Source organism: Canis lupus, chromosome X, assembly GCF_003254725.2.
Source record: "Canis lupus dingo isolate Sandy chromosome X, ASM325472v2, whole genome shotgun sequence".
NCBI classification, from domain to species: domain Eukaryota; kingdom Metazoa; phylum Chordata; class Mammalia; order Carnivora; family Canidae; genus Canis; species Canis lupus.
In genome coordinates this window covers 106,891,493-106,905,797 of record NC_064281.1, presented here as the reverse complement: position 1 = coordinate 106,905,797, position 14,305 = coordinate 106,891,493, and the positions used below count along the sequence as shown (strand labels likewise).

The 14,305-nt window shown below is 38.9% G+C and overlaps 2 protein-coding genes across 2 annotated transcripts in view; one reads left to right on the top strand and one right to left on the bottom strand.

The window, feature by feature from the left end:
- Nucleotides 1-3,015, bottom strand: part of SLC9A6 (solute carrier family 9 member A6) — a 66,304-nt gene extending 63,289 nt beyond the window's left edge. The window contains exon 1 of the mRNA XM_049107166.1: nucleotides 2,259-3,015. The gene's annotated coding sequence lies outside the window, so the exon portion shown is untranslated. The remainder of the gene's footprint in view (nucleotides 1-2,258) is intronic.
- A 114-nt stretch (nucleotides 3,016-3,129) lies between these two features.
- MMGT1 (membrane magnesium transporter 1) lies at nucleotides 3,130-14,014 on the top strand. Its single transcript, XM_025460933.3, has 4 exons — nucleotides 3,130-3,530; nucleotides 7,335-7,387; nucleotides 9,329-9,432; nucleotides 11,038-14,014. The coding sequence occupies exons 1-4, from the start codon at nucleotides 3,452-3,454 to the stop codon at nucleotides 11,195-11,197; spliced, it is 396 nt and encodes a 131-aa protein (XP_025316718.1). The 5' UTR covers nucleotides 3,130-3,451; the 3' UTR covers nucleotides 11,198-14,014.
- Nucleotides 14,015-14,305: the final 291 nt, after the last annotated feature.

Here is a 14,305-nt window from a genome sequence, read left to right as displayed (position 1 = left end):
AGTAAAGGAGAAGCCAGCATTCAAACCTGATCTGATTCTGGAGCATATGCTTTTATCCACAGTAGTATTAGTCTTTCAGTAAACAAGTCTTAAGATATGAATCAAGCGACCACAGTCTTGTTTACTGAGATTCAAAACTTGAGATGCCAGGCACAACTTGAGATGCATTTAAGAGGTATACATTGTTCCACTGTTTGAACTTACACTGAACATACACCATTTTTGTAAAGAAATAAAAAAGAGGTGATGCAACTTCGATATAAATGTTGAAAATACCCATTTACCCAGTAGGTAGTGAAATTCTAGAATTCATTACCCAGGGAGGTTGGAATAAGTATAAATGGTTTGAAGAATGGTTTAGTACCTATAATCGATATATTCCTCTTATAGATAACTGTAATGGCAACATATTCCTAGGGAAAGTGGATTTTTGAACTAGGTAGGAAAGGAGAGTGTGCTGGAAAGAGGGAGAATCTGCATGAGAAATGGAGGCACATCTGAGTGGTGTATGAAGTCACTCACCTAGTTGGGTGGCATGTAACCAACTTAATTAACTTGAAGACAATTTGGGATTGCAGTGCTTTCTCTATTCGACAGACCCTCCTGGGAAGATATGATGAGTTTTCATAAATAGCATCTGGGTAGGAAACACTTTAGAGATCCTTATCCCTGCTCTTAACCAACCCACATCATGTATCCTCTGTGCATATTGGAAATGGCTGTTTCTCTAGGGAAACTAAAGGCACTTCTGGGGTTACCTAGGAATTTAAATGCTCTTTCGAATGAAGTTTGACTTTTGTTCTAAGATCTCATGAAAACAGTGCTGCCCCTAGCTGTACCTTGTACATTTGGGATGAACTCCAACCTACAAAACAATGTATGAATGGACCCAAGGTATTTATTTAAATGATACAATCCTTGATAACTATGATTATGAATATCTTGGCTTCCCTTCATGTTAATATCTACAGATGAGACCATTTAAATACCAATCCCTGATTAGGAGCTAACCATTTATTTCTAGAAAATGTGAAACTGCCCTCATTTCTTTTGCATTCTGTACATGGGTAAGATATTCAAAAGAAAAGAATGGGGGCATTCGCCTTAAGAGTGTAATGGAGGAAAAAAAAGAGTGTAATAGAAAAAACAAAATTCAATGACTGGCTACTTCCCTGAAGACTAGGTTGAGGTATTGGTGGCTTATACAAATACCAGATTCCTTACTGGCTCTCTCTCTTTTTTTTTTCCTGTAACTTCATCTTTTCAAAAACAAAAGAATTAGATCCCAGCTCCCTTAAGAAACCATATAATCATTTTTCTGTTTTGGATAAATTAATATTAGCAGAGATAATTTAGTAGGATGCCTGAAAAAGCTATTTTCAATTTGACCATCATCAAAGCTAAAGTCAAGTGTTAAGACTTTTTTTTTTGGTCAATTATCTTCTCTATCTCACCACCTCCCAGGGGTGAAGGACCTGTCAAGTACAGAAAGATCATTTCCTGGTTCTTCCTGATTGTGAGGTTTATAAATACTCCTACATTCGTAGTACAGTACATTACACTGTACTTGACATTGATCGAGTACTGCGTTAAATCTTGGCTTAGAGGTGAAAGAATCGGAGTGGGCCCAGAGAAAGATAATGACTATAATTAAAGGTCTGGAAAATGGGATAGAGGACAAAAACTATTTAAAATTGAGGAAATCTGAAGGGTCTTGGACGCCTTCTTTATTTTCTAATATTTTAATTTTCTAATTTCTTTTCAGCATTGAGGAAGCTCAACTATATCAGAAAATGTTTATCATCAATCACGGGGTCATCAAAATTTGAGTGTATGCAAGTCACAGTGATTTCTGAACCCAATTCAAAAATAATGGAAAGACCATAGAGATCCTTTCAAACAAGGATACATCACTCGTGCCACTTCTTCCCATAATTCATTCAGCAAACATTCCTTGAATGCCTACCATATGTGACAGGCAGTGTTATAGGTATGGACAGAAATATTTGTCCTCTCGGAACTTACATTCCAATGAGGAAGGAGAGACAGTGAACAATGATAAGACAGCAAACATAATCAAAGGATAAATCATAGAATATTTCAGAAGGTGATATAGAAATGGAGCAGGCTAAGGGGACCAGGAATGGGAAGATTAGAAATTTAAAAGGGGTGTCCAGGATAGGCACCTTTGAGCAAATGAGAGTTTGCAAAATTGTTGCAGCGAGAAAGTAAATCCTGACAGGGCTGAGGGCATTTACCTTGTGATAGGATGCTTACAACGCTGTGTCAATCAGTCAGGGGGCACTGGAAGAGTTGGTGCAGCGTTTAGAAAATTGGATGAATTCCGTCTTGGCTGTAAGTTTGAAGTGTCGCAGGATAGAAATAAGTAATTAGCAGGTCTGGAGCCAAAGAGAAATATTTGAGATCGAGATGTTGCTTTGGAATTACTTATCCACAGTGGCTGAAGCGGTGGGAATGAAGAAGTGAGCTCGCCAAAAGAGAGCAGAGTGGAAAGAAGGGGAGAGCCTCACTAATGAAGGTGTGCATTTTAGGAGATGGAGGCAAAAATCGAGAAAGGGCGGTACACTTTTTTTTTCCTGATCAGAGATAGAGACGAGCCGGCATTGTGCGCGCGTCCTTTTATTCCTCCCCTTTCATTTCTCCCTAATGTAAACTGGCTCTCTTCAAGACAAAACCCTCCCGCGCGGCACCACACCCCCTTGGGGCGCGAGTCTTTCTTCAAGACCTTTTGAAGGTAAGGAGAAGAGAACTAACTTTTACGGAGCATCCCACGCGTGCCACGTGTTTGGGGTTCCAAATCCCGGGTTGCTCTCCTCTCCATCCCACCCACCTCTTTGCTTTCATACTCTTGCCTCCTTCAGCAGTGTCGGCTCCCAGAGGGCTGGAGCACTGGACAGGCCGGCAGAAAACAAAGAGCCCAGCTGGAAGGAAAAGCAAAGCAAAGCAAACAATACCCCCTGCTAGGGGTAGAGACCTGGCGGCACTGGCCTTGAACCTCCGCCTCCAGCCCTCCCGGCGCCCTGCCCTTAGGCCTCGCCCCTCGGCCCCGCCCGAACTTCTCCGCAGGCCCTGCCCCTTGCCCCGCGGCCCACGCTCATTCGCTGGCGCCCTTCCGCTCCGCTTCCTCATTGATCCGCGTTCACCTCCTTCGGTATGCTCTCCGCTTAGCTCCGCCCTTCGCGAAGAGGCCGCGCAGCGCAGGCTCGGCTCTTGGTCACTCGCGGACCTTATTCCGCGTAGCTTTCCCCTTCTTCCCGGCATTCCTGCTTCCGCTTTCTCACGGCTCTTTGCTTTTTCCACCTCTGAGGCACTTCGCGCCCAGAGGTTCGGTGACGTCATCTCTCTGCGCTGCGCGGACACCCGCCAGTGGAAGAAGGAACAGCTCCGCCGCCCTTCGCCTCTTTTGTTGGGCTGCTGCTCCTCCGGAATCATGGCGCCGTCACTGTGGAAGGGGCTGGTGGGCGTCGGCCTCTTTGCCCTAGCCCACGCGGCCTTTTCCGCTGCGCAGCGTAAGTGCCGGTGGGAACCGCGACAGCTCCTGTGCGGGACTCCGGGGACGGTGTGTGGGCGCACCCTGAGGGAGTGTAGGACTGAGTTGTCCCAGGAATGATCATTTGAGCCCTTAGAGTTGGGGGTGACTCCGAGAAGCGGCGCGGGGCTTCCCGGTGGAAGGCTCAGAGTCTGAGTTTGAGATGGGCATCTGAGACTGCGGCAGAGGTGGAAGGGGAAAGGGAAGGGGGTGTCTGGGAGAGAGCTCCGAGCGGGCTGCGGGGTGGGCAACGAAGGAGTCTGTCGGGCTGCAGGGTGGCCAGAGAGGGAGTCTGTCTGGGAATCCGGGACAGGTGATGTCAGATCCAACGTGGGGCTGAGCAGGCAGAGTGTCAGATTGAGGACTTCGGATACTCGTGGTCCGATGACAGCTAGGTGGACAGTACTTGGGCACTTCTGGGCTGTCCAGGCTAAGACTGAGAAGTTAAATGACCGTTTGCCTCATGGGAGCACTGTGGTACAGAAGAAAGAGCACTGGACTGGGAGTCTGGAGGGCTGGTTCTGAAAAAACTTGCTTTACCGCTAAATCTGTGTGACCTTGGGCAAGTCATGTCCCTTCTCTGAGCCTTCATTGAGGTGGATTTTAATTCTTGCCTTTTCTGTGTCACAGAGTGATTGAGAAGTTTAAAAGAAAAAAAAGTAAAAGTACTTTAACATACGAATACAATTGTATCATCAAGAAGAAACTTGGAGTCCAGCAGAGGAGGTAGTGCAGTCTTGAGACAGCTGATCTCTTTTGAGGTCTTCCTTCTCTACTAGAACAGGGGTCAGCAAACTCTGGTGGGTGGGCCAAATGCAGTCTCTCTCCTGTTTTTGAAGTGAGCTAAGAAAGTTTTCACATTTTTAATTTGTTGGGGGAAAAAGTAAAAGAAAATCATTTTATGATCCATGACAATTCTATAAAATCCAACTTTCAATGTCCATCAATGAAGTTTTCTTGGCAGACAGCCACACCCATTCATTTAGGTATTGTCTGGCTGCTTTCAAAGTGGGGAGTTGAGTAATCGACACAGAGACACTATGGCCTCCATGGCTCAAAATATTTGTTATCTGACTCTTTACAGGAAAAGTTTGCTAACCTCTGTCCTAGCCTATAGAGCCCACGAGGGCAGCCCATTTTGTTCATTGCTGCGATCTTTGTGCTTAGCACAATGTTCCCCACAGTGGGTACTCAATAAATTGGTTGAATGAAGGAAGTGAATTCAAAGTTGAACTTTATTCATTTGCTAGATTACTTTCCAACTGTAGGAATAAAATAGAAAATGAAATGTGAATTCCTTCAAAGCTCTAATTTTCTTTCAAGATAAAACCATTTGTTTTATTATATACAAGTAAAATGATCCAGTTACTTTAACTATGTTTTACATACGTGTATTGACATTTGTCTGACAGAAACCTAGCTTTATTTTTTAAATATGTTTTTATTTTGAAATTTTAGATTTACAGAAAAGTTGCAAAGATGGTACAGAGTTACTGTATACCCCCACCCAGTTTCCCCGCACTGGTAACATCTTATATTACCATGGTATATTGTCACAACTAAGAAACCGACACTGGTATGATACTATTAACTAAAGTCTAGCTTTTATTTGGGTTTTACCAGTTTTTCCAATAAGGTCTTCTATTCAGGAATCAATGCAGGGTGTCATTATATTTGGTTGTCATGTTTCCCCAGTCTTTTCTATCCTGTGATGGTTTCTTCAAAGCTCCAGTCTTTAATAATAACAATAGTAATAGCTATCCTTTATTAAGTGCTTGCTACGTGTCACCGAATTAAGCGCTTTACACGTAATATCTAACTCAGTCCTACCAAAAGCACTGTGAGGTAGCTATTGTCATCGCTTTTGAAAGATGAAGTCAAGACACACATAGCTGGGAAACTTGCACACTTAAAGCAATGATGGTGGGGCCAGGATTCAAAAACAAGCAGTTTGAATCTAGAGCCTACGTGCTACACTGCTTTATGAAATTCCGTTTCGTGTAAGTGGCTGAAATTGTGCTTGTGCTTAGGTGCTAGAGGTACAGTGATGCCCCAAGGGAGTTCAAAGTCAAGTGGAGAAACAAGTAATATCAATAAATAATCACAACAAAGTGATAGAGATGCTACACTAAGCATGTAAGGATGCTTGGAGACAGGCCCCAGGGTGGGAGGTGGAGGGCAAGGGGGTTAAGGAAAGTATCTTAGAGCCTTCCTGCTTGCAGTTCAATCGACCAGCTTTGGGAGAATCACCTGGGAGCTTGTTAGACATGCAGAAAGTCAGACTCCACCCTAGAGTTTTTTGAATCCTAATCTGCAGTGTAATAAGATCCCCAGGTGATTTGTCTGCACAGTCATTTGAAAAGCACTACCCTAGAGGAGATTAGGATAGTATGGAATACTGCATCATTTTCCACAGTTGACTTCAGCTGTAAAAGTTTACAGTACTCTACTCACTGAAGTCCAACCGCTTCATTTTCCAGATGAGGAAATGCCTGGTTAGAGGTAGTGTTAAAGTCAGATTAGGTTGTGTGCAAAGAAGAAAGCTGTCTAGGAACTGAACAAACAGTAGGAAGTTAGCCAAACCTATTTTTGGTATTGGATTGATGTTTCTTTTACACTGGTCCTTGTGTTAAACTTGTGAGATAAAACTTCAGAAATGTCTCTAAACACATTCCCTTTTAAAAGTCACCACGTGTTCACTCACAGCAATTTGGGTTTTTTTAGTCCACAGCACGTTGTTAAATAGGGATTGTGCAAGGTTTTTTGAGAATTAGGATTTTGTGTTTCTGTTTAGATGAGAATGCCTTGGGGGCATTTGTCACTGCAGTGGGACCTCTTTATAATGCTTATGTTGGGAAAAGATTGATATTTACCTTTGAAGCTAGTTGTGTCATGTCTGAACTGTAGCAGTAGATAGCATACTGTTGTACTATGGCATGCTCTTCTTTGCTGTAATGAACTTTATTATGGCAGAATGGCTACCATGTGTCTAATTTAATCTTCACATTATCCCCATTTTACTGTTGCAGAAGCTTAGGAGAAAGATACTGTATTTGATTCTAAGACACTTCCCCTCCCACTCCTACATTTTAACACTCTGCAATTGAGATACATGTTACAATGCATGAGGATGTCTTATGGTTCAGTGAGATAAAGTCAGTACCAGTAAGTTGAGGAGCTGGTTTTATGATCCAGGTTTATCAGCTTCCAAATCCTCACCCTTTTATACCTTGCTGCTTCCCGAGGCTAAGGCAGCAGCAGAATTATAATTTAATTGGAGAGGCAGAAATTGATGTCCTGGAATTTCTCCTATTTGACCACTGCCCCAGCTTATTCTCTCAGGAAGAAACATCCATACCAATCTTACTTTGTCCATACTGTGTGATGGTGGTGCTATTTCAGAGTTGAGATTTTCTGTCGGCTTATCCATTTTTAAATAATTGTGATATCTTTGACCAGTTAGTGAAAGAAACTTATTTTTAGAGGATTCTAGTTTTCCCATAGTACCGAAAGGAAAAAAAAATGTTTAGGTATTTCTTCCTCGTACTTGTTCACCTTTGACTCTTACTGTGTTTTATAAGGTGACAAAGCAGGTCATGATAAAAGTAAAATAGTTCAAGATCAGGCTGACTGCCTTAGAAGATAGAGGTTTTTGAGGAATCCGGGATTAGCGTTACTTTAGGTAGCATATAAGTCAGCTGCTTCTTTGATATATTGATTTGCTTGCATTTTAAGAAAGAAAAATGGGCTACAATTTCCTTAATGGTATGCTTCTGGTTTATAGATCGTTCTTATATGCGATTAACAGAAAAGGAAGATGAATCACTGCCAATAGATGTAAGTTGGTCATTTATATTCCGTTAAAATATATTTTAAAAATTAGCCACATAGCTTATTATAATTTTTTTTTTACTGGTTATTGTTCTCTTAAAATTTTCCAGACATGAAGTAACATCTGTTCACTACTTTACTCTTTATCACTCATTGTAAAACCCAAAGGTTTGGAAACAAAAGATTTTTTGTTTGGTTTCTAAAAAAGATTTCTGTTTGGTTTCTAAAACTGTAGTTTTAAGTAGTCATTCTAGAAGTTGCTCTGTTCATAGTCTGAGTTGATTACTTGACTTTTTCTTAGCAAAGTTCCTTTTTATGTAAAGTCTAAGAACAAGCAAAACTAAACATTGTTGGGGGACATATATGTCGGTGGCAAAACTGAAAAAAAATGAGGAAGTGTTTTTTTTTTAACTGAAATGATATGTGATCTTCACTCACTATTTTTCATCTTTAATGGATTTTAAATGACAAAATAGTAATTTCTCTGCAATAGAATCAAACAGTAAGTGTAAAAAGAAAAACTGACCCCATACAGTAAAAAAAGAAGTGGCCTCACTGCTCAGCAGTTCTGCTGCTACTCCTACCAGCTTGGAGTATGTCAGTAGTTCAGCTTTCCTCCTGTGAATGAGTAAACAGCACTATACTTACTTACATTATGTATAGTTTTACCTAATGAAAACAGCTTTTCTTTTGAAAAGTTATTATCTATGTGTATACATGTACAGTTTTATAATTTGCATTTTATTACTTAACAATTTATCTTGACGTAACTTCACAATTTACCACATTCTTGTTAATGGTGCTTTTGATTGCATTGTATGAAATAGGTCTTGGTATGCTGGTGGCGGGAATGTGTAAACTGGTATAACATGTAATATTAGTTTTAATTTAGAAAGAGTAAGAGCTTGTGGCTAATTTTGACTTTAGTTTGTAATGAAAGTTATGATCGATGAGACTATTAAGCCACTCTCCTGTATCACCTTTGCTTTGTAATAGATTATGTCCCCTACCACCACCCATATACTCATTTATATCTGTTTAAAATAGCTGCTTCTGTTTACAAATTGGGAAATTTGAAAAATACGGAAAAATCACAATCAAGAAAATCAAATGTGCCTATAATCCCAGCTTGTTTAACATCAAACATTGCAAGTCTTTGCTTGCACAACCTCTTTGGAAAACGTTTCAGTATTACCTAATGAAGTTGAAAGTGTGTATACTCTCCCCAAGTGATTCTACTCCCATTTGCCAGGAGACCTACTCCAGGATATCCATATTGGCATTGTAAAAGTAACACACAGGAAACAGCCCACATAGCCATCAGCAGTGGAATGAATAAATTGTGGTATTTTCATATAATGAAATATAAAACACAATGAAAATGAATGGACTACAAGGAAATACTACAACAGGGATGAATCTCACAAAAAAGTTCAAAAGTGGGAAAAAGTAAGCAATATACATTTTAGAGGTACATACATAGCTGGTAAAATTATAAAGAAAAGCCTTAAAGCATTTATATATAATTCAGTACAGTAGTTAACTTTGGGGGAGGGTGTGTGGGACTTGAAAAGGTACTGGTAGTTTTATTTCTTAAGCTGGCTGGTGGGTCCAGGGGTGTTCTTTTTATGCTCAGTGATATTTAACAATAATATATTAACAAATTCTTAGTTGCTCTTGCAAACAGGTAATAGTTGGTAACTGAGTTCTGAATGGCTCAGTACCTGTTTGCTATTTGGGCAAAACCTACAAGTATTTTTGCAGCTGATCCACAGAGTTTATAGATTTTATTGTGTCTGAGTTCAAATTATTTAAAGTGAGAATTGACTCCTTGATAGGATCTGGGAGAAATACCTGTCAGAGGCTAAAATGAGATGGAGGGAAAATTGTAAATTTTTATGATAATATTTGTATGTTATTTGATAATCTCAATCTTTATACTCACAGATAGTTCTTCAGACACTTCTGGCCTTTGCAGTTACCTGTTATGGTATAGTTCATATTGCAGGAGAGTTTAAAGACATGGATGCCACCTCAGAACTAAAAAATAAGTAAGTCTTTCCCTTTTCATAGGCATTTTGTTTCATAGGGGTTTTGCTTCACTAATGTAATTTAAAATGTCTGTTTTCTGGTACATAAAAATTGATTTTGTTTTTACATTCGATGATGCAGTTTGTGTAAATAATGAGGTCAAAATATTAAGGCAGTGTTTGCTATGATAGAAAAATGGAACTTGAATGACAGATTATTGACCTTAGATGTCATATTATATTTGCTTAAAATTATTTATCGGCCAGATGGTTGGAAGGGAATAGACAAATAGGAAGATAGTCCCTCAGAAATGTTTTCCTTTCATCCTTTCTCTTTTCCTTCCCTCCCCTTCCACCCTCCCTTCCTTACTTTATTTCCCCTCTTTTTATCCACATGTCCCAGCTTAGTCTTTGGAAGAATAGGGGTTTTGGGTTGTTTTCCTCAATCACTTGAACCTAGACTGTGACATAAACTGCTCGCTGGCCCTTTCTGTTTCGTGGATTACAGTATACTTGTCGTCCTGCTTTCTGTTTTCTCCTGTACTTCTTCTAAGCTATTTTCTTGAACTTGGCTTGCTTTTCTTTTCCATATTTCCTACTTTCATAAAATTATCCTTTAGCTCTGTTCAAATCCATCCCTGGACTTTACCTACCTTCTTGAGCCTGGAAATTTTAACCCTTTACAATGTGTTCTTAGAAGGGTTCACAATAAACATTTATTTGTTAGAGGAAACTCACCCCCTTGCTATTTTTACTTTTTAATTTACATTTTAAATAGTCACATGTCAGACTTCCTGTTTTATGTGGGAGTATACTTGGAATTTTAGGTGGGTTGACTTTAAGATTTGAGTTTTTAACAAGGCAGAATTCTGCTCTTTTTTTTCCAGGAAAATTATGTTAAACGAATACTAAAAGCCATACACTTAGGTGTTTGTGAACTTTATTTGACTATGTATATCTCACTAGGAAAGAAGAAAGGATACTCTACTATCACCACCCACTGTAGTTCTTACAAAGAGTCTACCAAGAATCACAGGCAAAGGGCCAGAAAAGAAAGAAGTAAAACAGAATGGCATTAAGTAGGTGGTAGCAAAATATATAAATTTAGTAGGTGGTAGCAAAATATATGAGTTTGGACAACAGTAGGTACTGAAGGGCCAAAAGGAGTTTTTTGTTGTACTTGAAAGATTCTTGGAAACAGATCTGTGAAATGATCATATTGCTTGAATAGTGAGGGCCAAATGCAAATAATCAAAGGTACAATCTATGTACTGGTTTTTTAAAAGACTATTTGGCATGGGCTAGCTATTTTAAGATTTATACAAGTGATTAAAGTTGAGCGATTATTTGTGCTATATTCATAATCATCTTGGAAGGAGTGGCTGAAAGAAAGATTTGAGAGCTTTATGTTGCTTTCCAGGTTTCTTATTTACCTTGTATAGGAAAAAAAAAAACGAGACACAGTATGCTTACCATCTATAGTCTGATTTCATGAATTTAAACTTGGTTAAGACTATAATCTATAACAAATTCATAATTCATTAGAAGCCTGCTTGTTTTCAAATAGGTTTTTGTACAGGTTTATCTGAAGTGGATGCTTTGTTGTTGTTTTTTTTTTCTTTTAAGGACATTTGACACATTAAGGAATCATCCATCATTTTATGTATTTAATCATCGTGGTCGAGTACTGTTCCGGCCTTCGGATACAACAAGCTCTTCAAATCAAGATGCATTGTCCTCCAACACATCATTGAAGTTACGAAAACTTGAATCACTGCGTCGTTAAGATTTTTACAAATTATGATAACAGGACAGGACACAGAGCTGGAATATTGGAGTTTGGGGTATAAAACACTCCCCCCCCTATCATCAGTATTTATATTATATTGATCTTTCAGACCTAACTAAAAAAAGTCTATGGCCCTTGTTTGTACACTGTTAATCAGATCATTCATGGAGTATAAGTTATCTGTGAAATGAGTCTTTGATCTTTCATAGAGAGAATTCTTTCTTTCCATTTAAAACAAATTCATATCTTTTGTAAAGTCACTGTTTTGAACACATTTCCTTGAAAAATGTTGATGATTTTGTAATTATTTATTTTCTTAGATTTCTTTTGCACTTGAGTTCTTAGGATCCTTTTGGAAATAATGTGACTACTGCATTTTGCAGCATGAATGAAAGTTAAAATGTCTTTGGTTCTTAATGACAAATTAACTTCTCTAAAGAGACCAAAATGGTGGCTTATCAGTTTTTCTTATGCCCCCTAAAAAGTGGCTCTGCTTCAGCAGATGCTTGCCAGTTTCTAATTTCTCATGACTTCTTGCCCCACCCCACTCCCATATACCTTCTAACATCGACTGTCTTGTTTCATCACTTCTCTGGGGTTCTGTGTGCAGTGAGCAACTCTTGTGTCAGAAATTCTTTGTCATAAATATATTTAACAAATTCAACTTGCTGTAAAGCTACTGTGTTCTCTTCATTTCTCTGTCAAAAATTTCCCCAATTGATTATGTAGTTAAAGAATAGTTGAAGATAGACCAAAAAGACCATTCATGATTTCATTAATTATCCTGCCTGTGTAGAAGAATAGTAATCACTGAAGAAAACTGACTACTTGTCATCAGCCAGTTTAACTTATTCAGAGTCTCTGTTATTTTATTGCATACTAAACTAGTGAATTAGTAAAACTCAAGGAAACTTCTCATCAAAGATAGGCTTCAAAGGCATTGGAACAAATATATTTTAAATATTTGGAACTAGTATCTTCAATTAAAAACAAGATCATTTAAGAAACTTTTTCAGCTTTGGATTTGTTAGCAGGCTTAGAGCTTTTCCATCTTTGTTGGATGCTGCTGAAGGTGAGGATGAGGGGACAGAGTAGACTTTTTCTAGAAACAGTAATTTTGGGTTTAGGGAAATTTGGCTAGCTCTTTGATCTGCAGGGAGCTTAGCATTTCTTTGTAGAGCAGATTGCTTTTGTTGAACTGTGCAGGCAAGGAAACATTGCTTTTGTTGAGTCGTATAGGTGCAAAGGGAATAACTATGCAGACTTGAAAAGCAATATGCTTTTGGCAAGAGTAATAAGATGTCCTTCTGCTTGATGGCTTTTTTCCTCTTAGAAATGAACCTCAGCTCTTCTGTTCTGCCTGGTAACAAACAGCTCTAAAGCATGAGACTCTTTGGTCATTGAGTTTTTACTGTTGTTTAGTTTTGTTTTGCCAACCTAGTCTGTCTGTGGAACACTGACTCTGATCTCTAAGGAGAACAATGTTAGAAATCTGCTGATAGCCTGAGATAGTGTAGAAAAGAGTGAAAAATGGAATCAGGGGTTAATGTGGTGATAATTAAATCAAAATATTGTATGAGAAGCTCCTTCTATCAGGCTTGTCTACCCTTTCTTCAGGTATGACTTGATTTGCAAGAGCCTCTTCTCTTTGAGGGCTGCCTTCCTTTTTTATTATTCGCATACTTTCAGTGCAGCCATTTAAAGGGTACAGTTCCGTGGTTTTGTAATATAGTCGCAAAGTTGTACAGCCACTACCATAATGAATTTTAGAACATTTCTATCACCCCCACGAGAAATGCTGTACCCTTTAGTGGGCGCCTCTCATATCCCTCTGCCTCCCAGCCCCAGGCAGCCGCTAATCTACTTTCTGCCTCTATAGATTTGCCTATTGTGGTCATTTAATAGGAATGGATTCGCACAATGTCTGGTCTTTAGTGACTAGCTTCCCAAGTAGAGTTTTGTTCTATGTGGAGTAAGAACTTCTCCCTTTGAGAACTGTGATCAGTTTCTTAGTCAATCTTAGGCTGAATAGTTTTTCCTCATAACCAAGCACTCATGATATACTACTATTTATAATATTTTGGCTAGTCTCTAGAATGGATACTGAATCTTTGCCCAGTCAGGAAAGTCCTGGTAACAATGATGCCCGATAATTTGGCAGATAATTGACATTGTTTTCAGGTGTGTCTGACTTTGCTAGCAGCTTGTATACCTCGGGCCAGGTGAGCTTTCCAAATTTCTTCTTTATAATTTCCTCCAATGGATTCTGTTTTCTTTTTCAAGTATGTATCATAGGACTAAAGGTGATTTGGGTGCATCGTAACAGTGCTAAATGGATTAAATTCAGAATTTTATTTATAATATTTTGAGACAGTTATGACTACCTAGTGTAGTCCAAAAAAAATGTAGTGGTGTGAGCTAGTTAAGCCTCCAGTTGACTGTGATTTTAGTGACGTTCAGAAGTGTTTGCTATTGAAGGCTCTCTAGAACATAGGAAGAGACTTTTTAATAACTAGGGAACCAGCCAATGCTATGGGCTAATGGCCCAGCCACAGAAAATGCAGATCGGTGGACTGGAGACCATGATGCTCTGTAATTCCCTAATGATTGTTTCCTAAGCACTGTGGCTTATTTTTGAGTGGCATGACAGCATCTTCCTGGTTGTATGTGGCCTGTTTCCATGATGTATTGAGTAGTGTTGTTTGTTGTGAACATCGATGCCTGTAACACCAAGCTAAACACCTTCTTTTGGATATGTTTCCTCTCTTTAAATGGCCTTGCCCTGTCCAATAAATAAATGATTGTCTCACCCTGTTTTTGGTAGTGGTTTTTGTTTTTGTTTTTGTTTTTAAAATCCCATTCTCTTCTGCTTCTCTGTCCCCAGAAAAATGTAAGAGCTAATCTTATGACTGTATTTTTTTCTCCCAGTATGATGCTGTTCTACTAAATTCAATAGATACTTTTTATTGTACATGGAAAGTCGAATTGCAATTTTATGTTTTTTTTTTTTTAGTGTCAAAATAGAATGTGTAATCTCATTTATATTTAGCAAAGGACCTTTGGGGTAGAAGAATTTTAGTCCTTGAATATCAGCATCCAATCATC